This window comes from Saccopteryx bilineata, chromosome 2 (assembly GCF_036850765.1).
Source record: "Saccopteryx bilineata isolate mSacBil1 chromosome 2, mSacBil1_pri_phased_curated, whole genome shotgun sequence".
In the NCBI taxonomy this organism is placed as follows: domain Eukaryota; kingdom Metazoa; phylum Chordata; class Mammalia; order Chiroptera; family Emballonuridae; genus Saccopteryx; species Saccopteryx bilineata.
Genome location: NC_089491.1, coordinates 170055205 through 170072861, shown reverse-complemented (window position 1 = coordinate 170072861; position 17657 = coordinate 170055205). Strand labels below are relative to the sequence as shown.

Genomic DNA, 17657 nt, shown 5'->3' with positions numbered 1-17657 from the left:
TTGTGGCACCTTAGTTGTTCACTGCTCCAGCTGAGCCAGTGACCCCTTGCTCAAGCCAGCGACCTTGGGCTCAAGCCAGCAACTATGGGGTCATGTCTGTGATCCTGCATTCAAGCAGGGAACCCCACTCTCAAGTTGGTGAGCCCATGCTCAAGCCGGAGACCTCAGGGTTTCGAACCTGGCTCCTCAGCATCCCTGGTTGACTCTTTATCCACTGCGCCACCATCTGTTCATGCACAACAGTCATCTTTATACCTGAGAATTCTCTGCTTGTTCCCATAGGTATGACCTCATGGATGACAAGGACAAAGGAAGCTCCTAGGAGCCAGGGATTTGCTCTCTCTTTTCCTCGCCTCTTGCTGCATTACCACTTCAATGTGATGAGCCAAAAGCTAGGTCCCAAGGGCAAAGCCTCAGCCCTCTCACCTTTAGGCCCATGCTAGGTAGGGCCTTGGCCTGACCAAAGAGGAGGACCGTATGCTACCCTTTCTTTACTGCAGGGCCTTGATCCTTCTGGGCTCCTAGGGCAGGGACCTGAGCTGGCTATTTCCTGCTCTGCCTGCAAAGTCTCCTTTCCTCCCAGCTCCTCAGGGCCTTCCATACCTGTGCCTAGCCACTGGCAGCACTAACAGTGGCATTAGCTTATGCCAAATACACTTTTGGAAAGATTTTTTTTTTAATCAAATGGCCACCTTTTTCCCTATTCTAAACAGTCAGGGAAAGAAAACACCTGTGTGACAAGGTGGATAGGCAATCCACACAAGCTCCGAGCCTCTTGACCTGCATGTAGTGAATGTATAGTAGTAACCCAGGCCCAGCCCCAATGTTCAGTTCTGTCCCCTTTCCTTAAGCCTTTTCCTGAAAGTTATACCTGCTATGATGAGGGCTAGCCAGTCTCCTGATTCACTGGGAATTGGAACACCTGGATTCTATCCAGGCCTTCAAACAGCAGGTATCACTCTTAGAGCTTCTAGCTGGTGCTGTGCAGAAAGCCTTGGAGGACTTGAGACAGCAGGGCCCATTTTTTAATCTAGATGCCTAGGCTGTTACCTCACTGACTAGAACTGAATTTCATCATTTTGCAACAGCTCTGCCAATTCACTGTATCTTACATTAAAAATTATACTCAAACCAGTTGTGGCTCTTTTCCTTAGGGACAGGGAAGCCAGCCAACCCATCAGATGCTTATTGCAAAAGCCTTTATTCAATTCACAAATCATGTCAGTTTACTTAGTGGTCAGAACCTACTGCAAGAATGTTGGTTCTTGGCCCTGGCTGGTTGGCTCAGTGGTAGCCTGGCGTGCAGGAGTCCCGGGTTCAATTCCCGGCCAGGGCACACAGGAGAAGCACCCATCTGCTTCTCCACCCCTCCCCCTCTCCTTCCTTTCTGTCTTTCTCTTTCCCTTCCCCTCCCGCAGCCAAGGCTCCATTGGAGCAAAGTTGGCCCGGGTGCTGAGGATGGCTCTGTGGCCTCTGCCTCAGGCGCTAGAATGCCTCTGGTTGCAACAGAGCAACACCCCAGATGGGCAGAGCATTGCCCCCTGGTGGGCATGCCGGGTGGATCCCGGTCGGGCGCATGCGGGAGTCTGTCTGACTGCCTCCTCGTTTCCAACTTCAGAAAAATACAAAAAAAAAAAAAAAAAAAGAATGTTGGTTCTGTTGAGGACGGTCAAGGGGCCTGTGTGAACTGGTTGCTGCTGAGTTTCTGGTGAGATTCATTCCCAGTCGCTGTGATCCAGTGTGTTACCCACCCAACTTGTCTGCTGACCATCACCCCATGGGCTTTCAGGAAAAGGAATCCCCAGCCCAATGAGCCTGGAAGTTCTGGACTTCAGCACAGGCTCACAGTGTCTCAAGTGGTCCATTTACCTGTAACCAAAAGACTTCAGGCCCACTTGGTGGGCAGCTGAGTGAGAAGTGTTTTATACCCATTCAGATCTGCTCACCTTGAACTCTGCTCCTTTTGGGACCCTTCCTGGAAGGCAAGCCGTGGAAGCTGTGCTACCGCACACGTCTGCTCTACCAACCACGTGAAAGGAGAGTGAGACGGGGAAGAATTAACTACTGAAAATGGTCACTGGATAGGAACTTGGAGATTTCATAACTGCTTCAGGGAGCTTTAACATCTCTGAAAGAAAATCAACTTTAGCACACTGTCCACTGGGAGGAAAGGAAAGGCTCAGTTCCATGAGATGTTGTCAAAATTCACTTTATTAGCAAAAGCTGAATTTAAGTCCCATGCCATCTACTAACTAATCTGTTTTATTTTTCAATAACTCCTTTGAAGTCATCGCTGGTTCTGCCATTCTGCTTCCTTCCCATCAATTTAAGAGAATCCCAAGCCTTGGCCATGAGCAAGAGGTCTCAGTTGCCCTCCCCCAGCCTAGAGACTAAACTAAGGTGGGGGGGACCACACACACAGGACAGTAGAACTTATATTTCTAAGGAGTCTGTTTTATATTCATTCAGTGTTAGGCATGTGGCCCAAGGCCTGCTGTTCTAGCTGGCTCCAGCTAATATAACCAGGGATCTTGCAATATGTGATTTTAAGAAGCACTCTTGACCTAGTTCATCACTTCAAGTAATAAACATTTCCAGAAAACTAGAGGACATGGCACAAATTCTCCCATTCCAGAAGGTTCCCGACTCTCCCAAACTTCTCAAGTTTAGGACACATAAAGGAGGAAGTATTGATCTACATATTAAATACAAGATGAGACAATTCAATACATTGTTGAACTTATATATACAAAGGTCAAGCATTTAAATTTTTTGTTTCTCCATTGATTTGAAAAGGGGAGGAAGGGAGAGAGAAAGAGAAACATCAATTAGTTGTTCCACTTAGTTGATTCATTTAGTTATGCACTCATTGATTGCTTCTACCTGCCCAAACCAGGGATTGAACCTGCAACCTCATTGTGCAGGTTCCATAACACTTTATCCACTGAGCTACCCAAACATCAAATAAAGGGTCACTAGCACAGGAATTGAACAAATGTACTGTTATTTCTCAAACAGCTGGCCTTCCACACTGACACATAATGTCTACTTCTTCCAGAGAAAGGCAGATACAGTTGTATATGGGTATACTGTAACTTGTGTTTACAATTCTGCCCTCTTGGAATGTGGTTTTATTGGCCCAGTGTGCTGTAGTTAACTGGGTGTAGCAACACAACTGTCTAGTCAACAGCCATTTCCCCCTCTTCCCTATAAACAGAAAATTCCAGAGCATTCCTTGTGACAGTGTGCCAGGTCCAAGGCAGTAATAGTGTTTCTCTGCTAGATAGGCACTTTCCTAGCCTCCCCTGCAACTGGTCTGTGACCCAGCTCTGGTGAACAAGATGTAAGAGAAAGCCCTGGCCAGGTAGCTGGATAGGGACAAACAGGAAGGGAGAAAGATGAGAAGCATCAACTCTTCGTTGAAGCACCTTAGTTGTTCATTGATTGCTTTCTCATATGTGCCTTGACCAGGGGGCTACAGCAGAGCAAGTGACCCCTTGCTCATGCTGGTGAGCTGTGCTCAAAGCAGATAAACCCACGCTCAAGCTGGCAGCTTCAGGGTTTCGAACCTGGGTCTTCCAGGTCCCAGTCCAAAACTCTATCCACTGTGCCACCGCCTGGTCAGGCCACATAGAAGGATTTTAAGTTGGAAGATCAAATGCACATTTTGAAAATATCACTCCTTTTATTAAAGCTTTGGTTACCTAGCCTGACCAGGCAATGGCGCAGTGGATAGAGCGTCGGACTAGGATGCAGAGGACCCAGGTTCGAGACCCTGAGGTCGCCAGCTTGAGCGTGGGCTCATCTGGTTTGAGCAAAAAGCTCACCAGCTTGGACCCAAGGTCGCTGGCTCGAGTAAGGGGTTACTTGATCTGCTGAAGACCCACGGTCAAGGCACATGAGAAAACAATCAATGAACAACTAAGGTGTCACAACAAAAAAGTGATGATTGATGCTTCTCATCTCTCTCCGTTCCTGTATGTCTGTCCCTCTCTCTGACTCTCTCTCTGTAAAAAAAACCCCCCAAAAAACCCCACCTTTGGTTAGTTCATTCTGTGTGTTCTCCAGTGGGATAAAAATATTTCAAATAGCCTGACCTGTGGTGGTGCAGTGGGTAGAGCGTCAACCTGGAAATGCTAAGGTCGCCGGTTCGAAACCCTGGGCTTGCCTGGTCAAGGCACATACAGGAGTTGATGCTTCCAGCTCCTCCCCCCGTCTCTGTCTCTCTCTCCCTCTCTCTCTCCTCTCTAAAATGAATAAATAAAATAAAAATAAAAAAAAATAATAAAAAAAAATATTTCAAATAGATTCCCAGGCCTTAACACAGATACAGAGTCAGAATCTGTGGGGGCAGAGTCTGGAAGTTTGTCTACTATAAAGCTCCCAGAATATTTTGAAAAACTAAATCTGAGAAGCACTAGTTTAGAACATTACAAAGAAACTAGCATTATATACCATAACACTTACTTTCTGGTTTTTTTTTTAATTTTTATTTAATCATTTTAGAGAGGAGAGAGAAAGGGAGAGAGAGAGAGAGACAGAGAGGAAGAAAGAGAGGAGAGAAGGTGGGGAGGAGCTGGAAGCATCAACTCCCATATGTGCCTTGACCAGGCAAGCCCAGGGTTTCGAACCGGCGACCTCAGCATTTCCAGGTCGATGCTTTATCCACTGCGCCACCACAGGTCAGGCTTACTTTCTGTTTATATCATGCATCTGGTATGGGCCTATAAAAATGGGACTTGAAAGGACTTTATAAATTACTTTTTTTTTTTTAAGTAAGAGGAGGGGAGATAGAGAAAAAGACTTCTGCATGTGCCCCAACAAGGATCCACCTGTCTGGAGCTGATGCTCAAATCAACCAAGCTATCCTTGCCCCTGAGGCAGACGCTTGGACTAAGGGGCCCACCCTTGAAACAATTGAGCCACTGGCTGTGAGAGGGGAAAAGAGAGAGAAGGGGGAAAGGGAGAGGAAGAGAAGCAGATGGTTGCTTCTCATGTGTGCCCTGACCCGGGATCAAACCTGGTATGTTTGTACCCCAGGCTGACATTCTATCCACTGAGCAAACTGGCCAGGGCCCTCCCTCTTCTTTCTATTATGGGTTACCACCAGTACTACTTTCTGGTCAAAATGCCAGAGGACTGTAGACATCTTTTTTTTTTTTTGCATTTTTCTGAAGCTGGAAACAGGGAGAGACAGTCAGACAGACTCCCGCACCGCATGCGCCCGACCGGGATCCACCTGGCACGCCCACCATGGGGCGACGCTCTGCCCACCAGGGGGCGATACTCTGCCCATCCTGCGCGCCGCCATGTTGCGACCAGAGCCACTCTAGCGCCTGAGGCAGAGGCCACAGAGCCATCCCCAGCGCCCGGGCCATCTTTGCTCCAATGGAGCCTTGGCTGCGGGAGGGGAAGAGAGAGACAGAGAGGAAGGAGGGGAGGGGTGGAGAAGCAAATGGGCGCTTCTCCTGTGTGCCCTGGCCGGGAATTGAACCCAGGTCCTCCGCACCTAGGCCAACGGTCTACGTAGACATCTTCTTAACACACTCCTATTTACTTAGGAAATAATATTCTCTCTTCCTAAATGATAATCCTTATTAACCTATTTGCTAGTGTTTAAAGGGCTAGTGAAGTTGTATAGGGTGAATGCACAATTATTCAAGATACTGAAGATCTGTAGTGTTGTGTAATTCCAAATATTGGTCTATTGGTTTTTTTTTGTTTTTGTTTTTTAAATATTTTATTTATTGATTTTTTAGAGAGAGAGGAGTGAGAGAGAGAGACAGAGAGAGAGAGAAGGGGGAGGAGCTGGAAGCATCAACTCCCATATGTGCCTTGACCAGGCAAGCCCAAGGTTTCGAACCGGCGACCTCAGTGTTCCAGGTTGACGCTTTATCCCACTGTGCCACCACAGGTCAGGCCTCTATTGGGTTTTTAATTTATATTTCTTTTTCTTTTAAAGATATGCCCTCTCTGCCCTGGCCGGAGAGCTTGGTTGATTGGAACATTGTCCCGAAGCACAGAGGTTGCCAATTTGATCCCTGGTCAGAACACATACAGGAACGGATTGATGTTCCTGTTAGTCTCTCTCTCTCTCTCTCTCTCTCTCTTTCTTCTTTCCTCTCCCTCTAAAAATCAATAAAATAAACATAAAAAAAGACATGTCCTTCCTAATTATTTTATGTTGAGACTAATGGTAGAATAAATATGCAATCCTTGATAGTATACAAGTCACATGCTAGGCAGGGAAGGAAGAGAGGAGAGGTGGGTATTTGTCACAGAAAATCTACATATAAGATGTATAAATCACCTATGCCAGTTAACACCATGTTCAGTTCAGTTTGCAATATTTACGATTAACATAAGATAGGGATAGTACAGAAAATGAAGGCCAGTCCTCCAACCAGTATTTGCCAAGGGTCTTCATCTCTTCTTCTTTTCTTTTTTTTGAGAGAGACAGACAGGAAGGGAGAGAAATGAGAAACATCAGCTCAGACTTGAGGCACCTTAAGTGTTCATTGATTGCTTTCTCATATGTGCTTTGACCTGGGGCTCCAGCTGAGCCAGTGACCCCTTGCTCAAGCCAGCAACCTTGGGCTTCAAGCCAGTGACCATGGAGTCATGTCACATGCTCAAGCTGGTGAACCCGTGCTCAAATCAGTGACCTTGTAGTTTCAAACCTGGGTCCTCAACATCCCAGGCCAACACTCTGTACACACTGTACCATCACCTGGTCAGGCCTTCATGTCTTCTTCTTGCACTAATTCTCTATAAAAGTAAAAAATGCTAGAAAGTTAGATGATGTTATAACTGCTTCTCCTTAACAAAGTGCCAGAAGAGTGCTAGAGATTGAGGAAAGGAAGAAGTGAAAAGAAAATCAGGTAAACCATATTTTCAAAATCACCTTCTGTGGAAGTGATGAAAGGCACAAAAAGGCATCTGTGATGTAGCCTATCCCCAAACATTCTTATAACCAAACACTTCTGAGAAATGTATTCCTTCTTGCTCTCCATCTATCTCTTTATGACTACCAATCCTCTATGGATGTAAAGTAGAGAAAACACCAACTAGCTCATATATTGGGAAGAGTAAAGGAAATCTATTTAACAAACATTTATATATCACTCACTCTATGCCAGGCCCATTCTGTTTTACAAATATTAACACATCAAATCCTCCCCATAGCCCTAATGAGGTAGGTACTATTAACCTGATTTTACAGATGGGGGAACACAGGCACAGCGAGATAACAAAACTTGGTAGATGTGTACAGTAAATACCTGCTAGAACCTAGATTCAAACCTAAGCAGGCTGGTCTGAGTCCATACTTTTTAGCATCCCCTGTGTTGCCTCTCTGAGATAATCTAGTCTCTCAGGCAGCACCAGCTTTGTGGAGGCCTCCAGGAATGGTTGCTAACTCCTCCTCACTGTCCTTATTTCTGTTATACAACCCATTACTAGTTTTCTTTTTAAAAAATTTTAATTGGGGCCTGACCTGTGGTGGCGCAGTGGTTAAAACGTCAACCTGGAAACGCTGAGGTTGCCAGTTCAAAACCCTGGGCTTGCCTGGTCAAGGCACATATGGGAGTTTATGCTTCCTGCTCCTCCCCCTTCTCTCTCTCTCTCTCTCTCTCTCTCCCCCTCTCTATAATGAATAAATAAAATCTTTAAAAAAATTAAAAAAAAAATTTTAATTGGTTTTTGAGGGGGAGGAGGGTAGAGAGAGAGTGCACAGATCTGCTCCTGTATGTGCTCTAACCAGGGATCCTATAGTAACTTCTGGGCTTCGCAAGGATGCTTTCACCGGATTGGGCCAGGGCGTGTTACAAGTTTTCTGAGACGCTTTCTCCAACTAACAAACGTCACTTACTGCCCATAAAGTTAACTTATGCTTCACCTGACCTCTCTCGGTTGACTGCATGACCATGCAGCCCCAGCCTCCAGCAGGAGATGCTTGCCAGGGAATTGACTGATCCAGTGAGTGAAGGTGGGCCTGGCCGGGATGGCTCCTTCCCAGCACAGAGACTTTTGATAAATGCCAGAGGCAATGAGCTTTCCAACGCTAGGCAGAGGTGTCTCAGAGCAAAGGGCTGGAGAAGCTAGCCCTCAGTTCCAAGGAGACCTTTGTGTTCCGGACAGGGTGGCGGGCGCATACACGGCTGCAGTATGGAGAAACTTCAACTGGGTGAGACTGGGGCAGGTGACAAGCTTAATTCCAAATCTTAAAATTTACTTCAACTACCAACTCATTTAAAAAAAAACAACACTTTTCTTTTTTTTAAACTCTGGGGTTACTGTTCTAAGTCACACAGAAAGTCAATGGCCTCTGTTATCTATTAAACCGTAAGCGAGCCTGGCCAGGCGGTGGCGCAGTGGATAGAGCGTCAGACTGGGATGCCGAGGACCCAGGTTCGAGACCCTGAGGTCACCGGCTTGAGCGTGGGCTCATCTGACTTGAGCAAAAAGCTCACCAGCTTGGACCCAAGGTCGCTGGCTCGAGCAAGGGGTTACTTGGTCTGCTGAAGGCCCGCGGTCAAGGCACATATGAGAAGGCAATCAATAAACAACTAAGGTGTCGCAATGAAAAACTAATGATTGATGCTTCTCATCTCTCCCCATTCCTGTCTGTCTGTCCCTCTCTCTGACTCTCTCTCTCTGTCTTTGTAAAAATAAATAAATAAATAAATAAATAAAAATAAACCGTAAGCGGAAGCTAAAGAGACCGCACCACTCTCCCTGGGGCAGTAAGTGCTTCCTAAAAGCTGACCTCCAAATCGCCTGCTGCAGCTGCAGCCTTTCCCTTGGTTCTTTCTGAGTTCTCCACCAGGAAAATATCCCCCCCCACACAAAACTTGGAACTCGGGGCTAAGCAAGGAAGATGTAAATCCTGAGGTGCCCCGCACAGTTTTAGGGTCAGGGGTGGGGTCTGTAAATTGTGCATTGCTTTTCGGCTCCGGGACAAGAACCGCGCCTGAAAGAACCCGAGTCACTAACCGCAGCCACCGGTCGGAAGTCACCGCCCCAACATCCTCTCCGAGCCTGAGAGCCGCGTTTCCCGTGAGCTCGCGGGCGCGCGGGCACTACGACTCCCGGCATGCTGCGAGGCCAACGGCATTAACCCTTCGGGGCCCACGGCCGCCCCGCCTCCGTCCCTTACCTGGATCCCGCAGGGTGAGTTTTGTGGAGCTGGTAAGGGACTCTCCCCTTTATTTGTGTGTGTATGTGCGTGTGTGTGTGCGCGCGCGGTAGGTGATGTATATACTCCCGAGAAATGATTCTGATTTTTCTAAAATGGGACATTTTGCAAATAATGAGATTCAGACGCTTTAGTGGGAGACTCGGCATCTACTCTCTGAACCGCAGGGCCTAAATGGAATCACTACTGTCTTCCTCAGAATGCTCTACTTTAGCCCCAGAACGAAAGTAGCCAGCAATCCCTTTCCTCTCCCTAACGCCCCCGACTTCAGCCCTTCCCCTGCAACCCCCAACAAAGTTTGTGACCTGGTGCCTGAGTCAAAATTGTTATTATTCCTCTGCTTTGGGGGGAGGTGAGTACTCATGGAGCCCATAGGACCTCCCACATCCTTTTGGATTAGAGATGTTAGAATTTAGGCCCTTTGTCTGCCAGAGCCTGCCCTTCCCCTCACCAGCCACCATGGAGATTTCAGCAGGCACCCTACCTTTGTCTGACGCAAATGACCAAGGGTTTGTGGAAAAAGGTTTCTTCTTTCGGAGTGTGGGTGGTGGGTGTTATACTGGTCGTTGCCTCCATACCCACCCCTAAAACAACATGGCACAGGAAACAATGTGGCTGGGGCCACAGTCCTTTTTCTATTACTATCCTTTCTCTATATTGTGCACACTTCCAGTTCTGGGCTGGGAGGGAAAAGGATGATGACTACAAGTATTGGGGATTATTATTAGGCTATAGGATCAACTACCCTGTTCCTTATCCATGGTCATAGAGGAGTGGAGAGGATGCTCGTTGTCACTGCTCCCAGACCCCACTTGAACTATTAAAGTTCACAAGGCCTCCCTCCTGCCTCAGCCTTTAAGAGTCTAAAGCTGCTAGAAAAAGGGGCTATTCTGAATCAAGGGGTTGAGAGTCTGGAATGCCTGGATCCCCTTCTTTGCCTCATCCCTATCTCATTGTCACTAGCAAGCACCCTGTCCTCACTCCTGAGGTTCATCTCCCCATTCTGGGCAATCTCTGGCTTCCTTCCATTGCCCCCAAAGAGGCCATTGTTCTGGCCAGCCTTTGGGACTGGGTAGACAAAAGGGAGAAGACCTTGGGGCAGGATCTTGAATCATAGGAGGCCAGGCAGGCATATCTCTCCTCAATCTCACCCTCCCCACCGCCAGCTGGCTCCCTGCCTCTGCCCCCGCCCCTAGACATCCCAGACTCCCTGGCTATTTAAACAGAGATGGGTGCCCCCATCGGCACACTGTCCCTTGGCCACTGGACATCATGCCTCCCAAGAAGGATGTTCCTGTGAAGAAACCAGTGGGGCCTGCTATCTCTAAGCCTGCTACCAAGCCAGCAGCAGGGACCCTTCCAGCCAAGACCAAGGCTGAGCCAGTTGCAGCTGTCCCTTCAGCTCCTGAGAAAACTCATGAGCCCCCCATCGATCTCTCCAAAGTGGCGGTGAGTCCTCAGAAAGTGAAAAAAGAATTTGAAGGGGGGTGGTGCAAGAGTGGGATACAGCCTAGAGAATTGGGAAGTGTCTGGAAGGTAGGAATCAGCGAGCAGTGGAGTATATTGGGGGTTCCTCTTGGTTCCTCATTTGGAAGCATCCAGGCTTATGACTGCTGGTATCTTTGTTGTTCTCTCCTCTAACCTGTGAACACATTTGGGGGTATGTATACACACATACACACTCACTGACCCCCATGCTGGAGCCAGGGACTGTGAGATGGGGAACATCTGGGTCCCCAGGACAGTTTCAAGGTGAAGGGAAGGAGTTGCTGCCTGTGCCTGGCTGACTGTTCAGCTCTAAAGGCCACATCTCTGAACTGCAGGAGGGAAGGCTGAAGAGGACAGACTTGTTAGACAATCGCAGCTGGGGGCCAAGGGTAAATTTAGCCTTTGTTCAGTCCCCAGTTATGTGAGGGATGCAGGGCTCAGGGCAGTGGAGGGAGGGAAACAGGTGGCATGGGATTAACCCTGTTCCCAGGAAACCCTCCCCCCTGATAATTCCTCCTCTTGGGATTCTCCCAAGGTTCAGATCTGGGAATGGGACTGAGGTGGCTGGGCTTCTAGCCTGGTCCCTTTGGGCCCCTCCCCAGAAGTGGCTGGCAGTTGGCTGGGAGAAGTGCTACAGAGAGATTGAGTCCTGTCATTTCTCCTCACCTGCTCTTTTCTTCCACAGATTGAGTTTAACAAGGACCAGCTGGAAGGTGAGAAGTTGGTCCCCTGAGCCCACTGTCCAGACCCAAGCCCCTGGTCATAGTCTCTTTTTGTCCCTCTAACTCCAATCCTAACTTTGAAACCTTCCATTTCAGTCCTCTGTGTCCCCTGTTCTGCCTAGCTCTAGCAGATAATTTCTGAACTTCTTTTCTGTCTGGGGGTGATGGGAACCCCTGGTCAATACTGACACCTCTTTATACTTCAGAGTTCAAGGAGGCCTTTGAGCTGTTTGACCGAGTAGGTGATGGCAAGATCCTGTACAGCCAGTGTGGGGATGTGATGAGGGCCCTGGGCCAGAACCCCACCAACGCTGAGGTGCTGAAGGTTCTGGGGAACCCCAAGAGTGATGGTGAGGGGACCCCTGGAACAATGAGGGTTTTCAGTTTGGTGGTGGAACTGAGGAATGATTGGTAAGGTGACAAAGGATGCTGGGGTGGGTCTCAGACTTCAGAAACTGTCAAGCCCTGGGGCAGAAACATCTTGAATGTTGAACCAATAAAATCCTTCATGGTTGGGATGGGAGCTGGGTCCTGGATGACACCAAAGTGACCTCTCCCTCATCTCTCTAACTTTCAGAGCTAAAGTCCCGGCGTGTGGACTTCGAGACTTTCCTGCCCATGCTCCAGGCAGTGTCCAAGAATCGGGACCAAGGCACCTATGAGGACTATCTGGAGGGGCTTCGGGTGTTTGACAAAGAAGGGAATGGCAAAGTCATGGGAGCAGAGCTCAGACATGTCCTCACCACCCTGGGTGAGGCACAGAACAGAACTCCTGTGGAGCAGAAAGAGGGTGGACCAGCCTGGGCCGGTTGGCTCAGTGGTAGAGCGTCGGCCTGGCGTGCGGGAGTCCCTGGTTCGATTCCTGGCCAGGGCACACAGGAGAAGCGCCCATCTGCTTCTCTACCCCTCCCCCTTCTCCTTCCTCTCTGTCTCTCTCTTTCCCTCCCACAGTGAGGCTCCATTGGAGCAAAGTTGGCCCTGGGCACTGAAGATGGCTCATACATGGCCTCTGCCTCAGGCGCTAGAATGGCTCTGGTTGCAGCAGAGCCACATACCAGATGGGCAGAGCATCGCCCCCTGGTGGGCGTGCCAGGTGGATCCCTCCCGGTTGGGCACATGCGGGAGTCTGTCTGACTGCCTCCCCGTTCAGAAAAACTTCACAAAAAAAAAGAAAAAAAAAGAAAGAAAGAGGGTGGACCAAAAGATTGCCAAGTAGGAAGAGCCAGGGAGGGATTACTGTCCTGTAGGTCATGAGCAGGAGACTGAGAAGGTCAGAGTAATGGGAGGAGAATCTGAAGGGCTTCCTCCTCCTTCAGAGGCTAAAGAGAGCGGGACAACAGATGGCCCCCAAAGGGCAGAGGAAAGGTGATGAGGTGGGGACCTGAGTTTTGTTTTGAAAGACATGCTGGTGCTCTGTGATCTGGTACTTTTAATTCTCTGGATTTTAGTTTCATTGTCAAAACTTTCCCCTGGTGCTAATGCAGGTAAAATGGAAAGCAAGATGCAGAAACACATTCAAGACATTACCATTACAAGGATTCCTTTGGGGTTCTGTTGCTATGGGCAAATCTCCAAGGTGGGAGAGGAGGCGGTACCACCCAGAATAGCGGGGCCTGGTTGGTGAGGAAGGGAAGGCAGGAGCTAAAACGTTTTGTCTGGGGCTCAGGAGAGAGGATGACAGAAGAGGAGGTGGAGACGGTTCTGGCAGGACATGAGGACAGCAATGGCTGCATCAACTATGAAGGTGAAGGGGCGGAGGAGCAGAAGGGAAAGGGGAGAATGGGTGGCAGGAGGCTCCCGGTATGCGGGTGTGGGCACTCTGGGACCTGGATTATCTAAAGTCGGATGGATAGGGCCTGCTACTCACGTCCTTCTTGCCTCCTCTCTCTGCAGCCTTCTTGAAGCACATCCTAAGCATCTGAGCTCTGCGGGTAGGGCCCTCCAACTCCGCTTTGAGAGACCAGTCTTTTTCCGGTCTCTCCGCCTGGGCAGGGGCAGAAAGGCTGGGGAATGTGTTTTCATGTTCTGCTGCGTGCGAGCGCCCGTGTTTGGTTACTTTTCATCTTTTTCCACAGATGCTGAGGGATCGGACACTGAGTCCTCCGCAGGCGGAAGCACGTTCCTGCCATTAGGAGGCCACCTATTGTTTCAAAATAAAAAACCAGTTCCTCCCTTGGCTTCCGACTGTTGCTTTCTCCAGAAGTGGGGGTGGGAGGGAGCAAAGAGAGGGTTCTCCTCTCCCCAGTGCGTTATCCTCAGATGTTCCCTGTGCTCTAAAGAGCAGGCTCCTTGTGCCCATCCACCCTCCATCCCGTAGTGCGGTTTCTGGGCCCTAGGTGTAACTATTCTGGAGGAAAGGGCGGCAACGGGCCCCGCCCACCTAATTACTAATATAGCAATATCATCTGCATAAACCCAGGCCAGGAATCCTATTGGCTGGATGAGCTGAGGGTGACGTCATTTGGACGTACTAAAACTAGGGTTGGGCCGGGAGCCGGAGCCATTACTGCAGGAAAAGGTCCCGCAGAGCTCAGCCGTTAAGATGGTGGGGCCCTGGGCCTGGGAGGATGAGCGGGATTTGGGGCAAGAGGCAGGAAGCCGGAGATAGGGGGCGAGGAGAAGGCAGAGGTAGGGGGCAAAGGGAACCTGAGGGCCTGGAAGGTTAGAAGTGAGGTTGGAAAGTCTGGGGTCTTGTCCTTCTGGGAAGCGAGTCCCCTGCATGGAACAGAAGTTTGTGGTTCAGTATGTGGGACTGGGATAGGAGTTTGGGGGATGGGAATTCAGATGTAAACCGTTCCTCTCCTCTCTGAGCAGTGTGACTTCACCGAGGACCAGACCGCAGGTAGGTAACTAACTCCTACCTCACGCTTAGGGAGACCCCCCCCCCCCCGCATCTACCCCTAATTTCAACCTGTCATCTCTTCGGCACCCTCAGGGGAGCACATCCTGGGTTCTCTCCCTCCTGGAGCTTCCATTTTCTTTTCACTCTTTCTTCCTCCCTCCCCTTCCACTCTAGATCTGAACCCCAAGCACTGATGAGTTTTAGATGGTGTGGGTATGTGAAATAACTCGGTCACCTAATGCCTGCTGTGTATGTGTGTGTTGGGGGGGGGGTGTTGGGGAGGGTGTCTGAAGGTGCTTGTGTGCCTGTCTCTTAATCAGCTTCTTCTGCCTCCTTTCTTCTGTGACATTTATCCCCTTTCCCCAGCTTGGAATTGTGAAGACTGTAAAAAGCAGTGACCTGGTATTTTGTAAAAATGGGGACAGGGGAAAGTCTATTGAGGATACTTTTGCTGAGCGTGAGAGGTGCAGTGGCAGGCTGGGATGTCCCTAGTCCCAGGCTGCTGCTCCCACTTCCTTATAAGGACAGGACCCACACAGGGCGGTGGCAAATTCCTGCCCTAAGTAGTGTAATGGGAGGCTGGGCAGACTTCTGCAGGCAGAATGGGTGTGTAAATGGATGTTATTCCTCTGCCTAGAGGGGAGGAAGGCTGTGTCTTTGTGTGGGACACCAGAGTTGGGAGGGACGAACACTGGGTCCCTTTTAGTGGACTTGATACAGTGGAATAAATATCTGGTTTCCTCAGCATGGTTAATGTTGAATGGGCAAGGGACAGGAGAAGGGTTTATATTAACCCCTGTGTGCCCAGTGCTGATGTTATCTGAATCTTCAGAGTTCAAGGAGGCCTTCCAGCTGTTTGACCGGACAGGTGATGGCAAGATCCTGTACAGCCAGTGTGGGGACGTGATGAGGGCCCTGGGCCAGAACCCCACCAATGCCGAGGTGCTCAAAGTCCTGGGGAACCCCAAGAGTGATGGTGAGCATCCTCAAGATCAACTCGGTGTGGTAGTGGGTCTACAATTCTTCAACTAAGAGCTTCCTTTACCATCATCATAGGCCACAAACTCAAGCAGGTCTTAACTAGCAAATCCCATGGATTTCTTCTGCTTTGAGTGGGAGCCATCTATTGGTTGTGATCCTTTTAATTCCCCCAGTCTGAGAACTTCTTTCTGCCTCCTTTATGGCAGAGATGAATGTGAAGGTGTTGGACTTTGAGCACTTCCTGCCCATGCTGCAGACTGTGGCCAAGAACAAGGACCAGGGGACCTATGAGGACTATGTCGAAGGCCTGAGGGTATTTGACAAGGAAGGGAATGGCACTGTTATGGGTGCTGAGATCCGGCATGTTCTCGTCACACTGGGTAAGGCTCTCTCTACCCTTGTTCCTGGAGCTGAGGTGCCAACTGATACTTCAACTGTCATGCAGTTCCCAAAATGTTCTCTTTCCCTCTACAGGTGAGAAAATGACAGAGGAAGAAGTAGAGATGCTGGTGGCAGGGCACGAGGACAGCAATGGTTGTATCAACTATGAAGGTAAGGGATGAGCTGGGGCCCTTGTAAAGGAAGCCATATGGGACAAGTCAAGTAGTCTGGGGCTTTCCCTGTTCCTGGACTTGGTCCCCAGAAAGTGCCAGGAGGCATGGGGCAGAACCCTGCCCAGCCCAGGAGTGGGAGGCCAGACACGTGAAAGGAAAGGAAGAGGCAATGTGTTCTGAAGGGTGGGGAGTGGGAAGTACAATAACTAGAATGTCTATGCCCCCACCGCCTGACCCCTTCACCCCATGTGTGTGTCTTGTCTTCACCATTAATGTCTCTTCCTTCCTGCAGCATTTGTGAGGCATATCCTGTCGGGGTGACGGGCCCGTGGGGCGGGTACGGCTCCTCCCAGCCTCCCCAATGTTTTTCTTCCCAACCTTTGCTTTTTAGCCCTTTCTCTACCCCTACTACCACGTAACTTCTTGGCATGTGTCTGCATGGAGCTGACTGGGGAGGGAGGATTCCTCAAAGGGGAAGACAGCCTGGGGATGTGGTACCTCCTTCTAGAGTGGGCTCTGAAGTTTTACTTACAGAGTCCTGGGTGCTGGTGCCTGGGAGCGCTCACCAGGCTGCCCCCATCCTGCTTTCGGGTGAGCTTTTGGCCCTGGAGCACTGGCAGTTTGCATAGCTGGGTGGGCTGCCTGCCCCAATGAACTGCTGTAGCTGAACAGTCTCTTCCCCTTCCTTCTGCTGGGCAGCTTGGAGGTATCCTAACCCAAAACTGTCTTCTCCTGCCAATGGCTGACGGTAGCTGTAGGTATAGTTCAGACCTTTTCTACCTCTGCTGTGTTCTTGCTGCTCAGGGTGGGGAGGGAACTAACAGCTACTGGAGGGGAGCTGGGGGCCCAGAGAACTGGTCAGACTCACGGTGATGCCTCTGTAAACTGACCCCAAGTTTGGTTGCTGTGGGCACACCCCTTCTTAATGCCACCTTTGTGGTATTATGGTCTCCTGGCCCCTCGTAGACCCCTCCCCTTGGCCCTACTCCCAGGTTCACACCTCTTTTCTTTCCACAGAGCTTGTCCGCATGGTGCTGAATGGCTGAGACATTCCCATGTGCCCAGAGCCTTTTGCCTTCTCCTGTGGAAGACTGTATGTAGCCCAAAGGTTCCTAGGTTCTCTGTCACAGCACTTTTCCCAGCTTGTATCTCTTGGGTGATTTTTGTCATCAGCATTCACCAAATAAACTTGTTCCCTGTGCCCTAAATGTGGTTCTGCTTTCCTTCCTGGCAGGGTGAAGGGGAGAGATGGTCCAGGGTCAATGGACCAGAGGCTGGGGAAAGCTGGGGAAGGGCCTGTAGGAGCCATCTTTGCCTCACTGAAGAAATGCTGACCCTATTCATTGACATTACAAAGGCCATCCCTTGTGGAATGAGGAAAACCATAAATCTCTCTAGGACCAAGTCTGGCCATCCTTGTTCCAGCCCACATCAGGCTGAGTCAATGCTTAGTCCTCCAGCTCAAACCCAGCCCTTACCCTCCCAAGCGCTGCAGGCTTTTTGTGGGGTAGGCCTGGACACTGTTTACTGGAGCTAAAGTCAGGCTGTATTAACACTGCCTGAGCCTGTTAACCCAGCAGGGCTAGGGGCCAATAATAACAGAAGTAGGTGAGATGCCTGCCTTCTCCCCACCTAATACGGGAAGAAATGAAGCCACTACTTCTGAAAGGATAAATGTACAAAACCTCCAGGTTGTGAGGATGTCCTTCCAAGCCTTACACAGCTATTTTTAGGGCAGATGAAAGCCTCTGCCCAGCTCCTGCACCAGCGCAGTCCCAACAGCTGTGCCATCCTCGCCTGTCAGGCCAGTGTCTGCAGGCGGACTGCCTCTCGGGCCCCAGTGGGTGCTCCTGGGAAGAAGTCCAGGGACGATG

At 49.7% G+C, this 17657-nt stretch overlaps 3 protein-coding genes across 7 annotated transcripts in view; all 3 read left to right on the top strand.

Moving 5' to 3' along the window:
- ESYT1 (extended synaptotagmin 1) overlaps positions 1-1134 on the top strand; it is a 29185-nt gene extending 28051 nt beyond the window's left edge. For all 4 annotated transcript variants that reach the window (XM_066258475.1, XM_066258474.1, XM_066258476.1 and 1 more), the window contains one exon: positions 283-1134. In XM_066258475.1, the coding sequence (XP_066114572.1) occupies positions 283-322 (40 nt within the window). In that variant the 3' untranslated portion in view covers positions 323-1134. The remainder of the gene's footprint in view (positions 1-282) is intronic.
- Positions 1135-9029: 7895 nt separating this feature from the next.
- MYL6B (myosin light chain 6B) lies at positions 9030-13582 on the top strand. Its single transcript, XM_066254855.1, has 8 exons — positions 9030-9171; positions 10423-10645; positions 11370-11397; positions 11613-11756; positions 11984-12157; positions 13073-13150; positions 13300-13337; positions 13482-13582. Exons 2-7 carry the CDS (start codon positions 10469-10471, stop codon positions 13326-13328), a joined length of 630 nt encoding a protein of 209 aa, XP_066110952.1. The 5' UTR covers positions 9030-9171; positions 10423-10468; the 3' UTR covers positions 13329-13337; positions 13482-13582.
- A 277-nt stretch (positions 13583-13859) lies between these two features.
- Positions 13860-16991, top strand: MYL6 (myosin light chain 6). Of its 2 annotated transcripts, XM_066258448.1 has the most exons (7): positions 13860-13951; positions 14221-14248; positions 15081-15224; positions 15436-15609; positions 15704-15781; positions 16076-16120; positions 16801-16991. In XM_066258448.1, exons 1-6 carry the CDS (start codon positions 13949-13951, stop codon positions 16102-16104), a joined length of 456 nt encoding a protein of 151 aa, XP_066114545.1. In that variant the 5' UTR covers positions 13860-13948; the 3' UTR covers positions 16105-16120; positions 16801-16991. The 2 variants fall into 2 exon arrangements, with proteins under 2 accessions (XP_066114545.1, XP_066114544.1); XM_066258447.1 differs by lacking the exon at positions 16076-16120.
- The last annotated feature ends 666 nt before the right edge of the window (positions 16992-17657 follow it).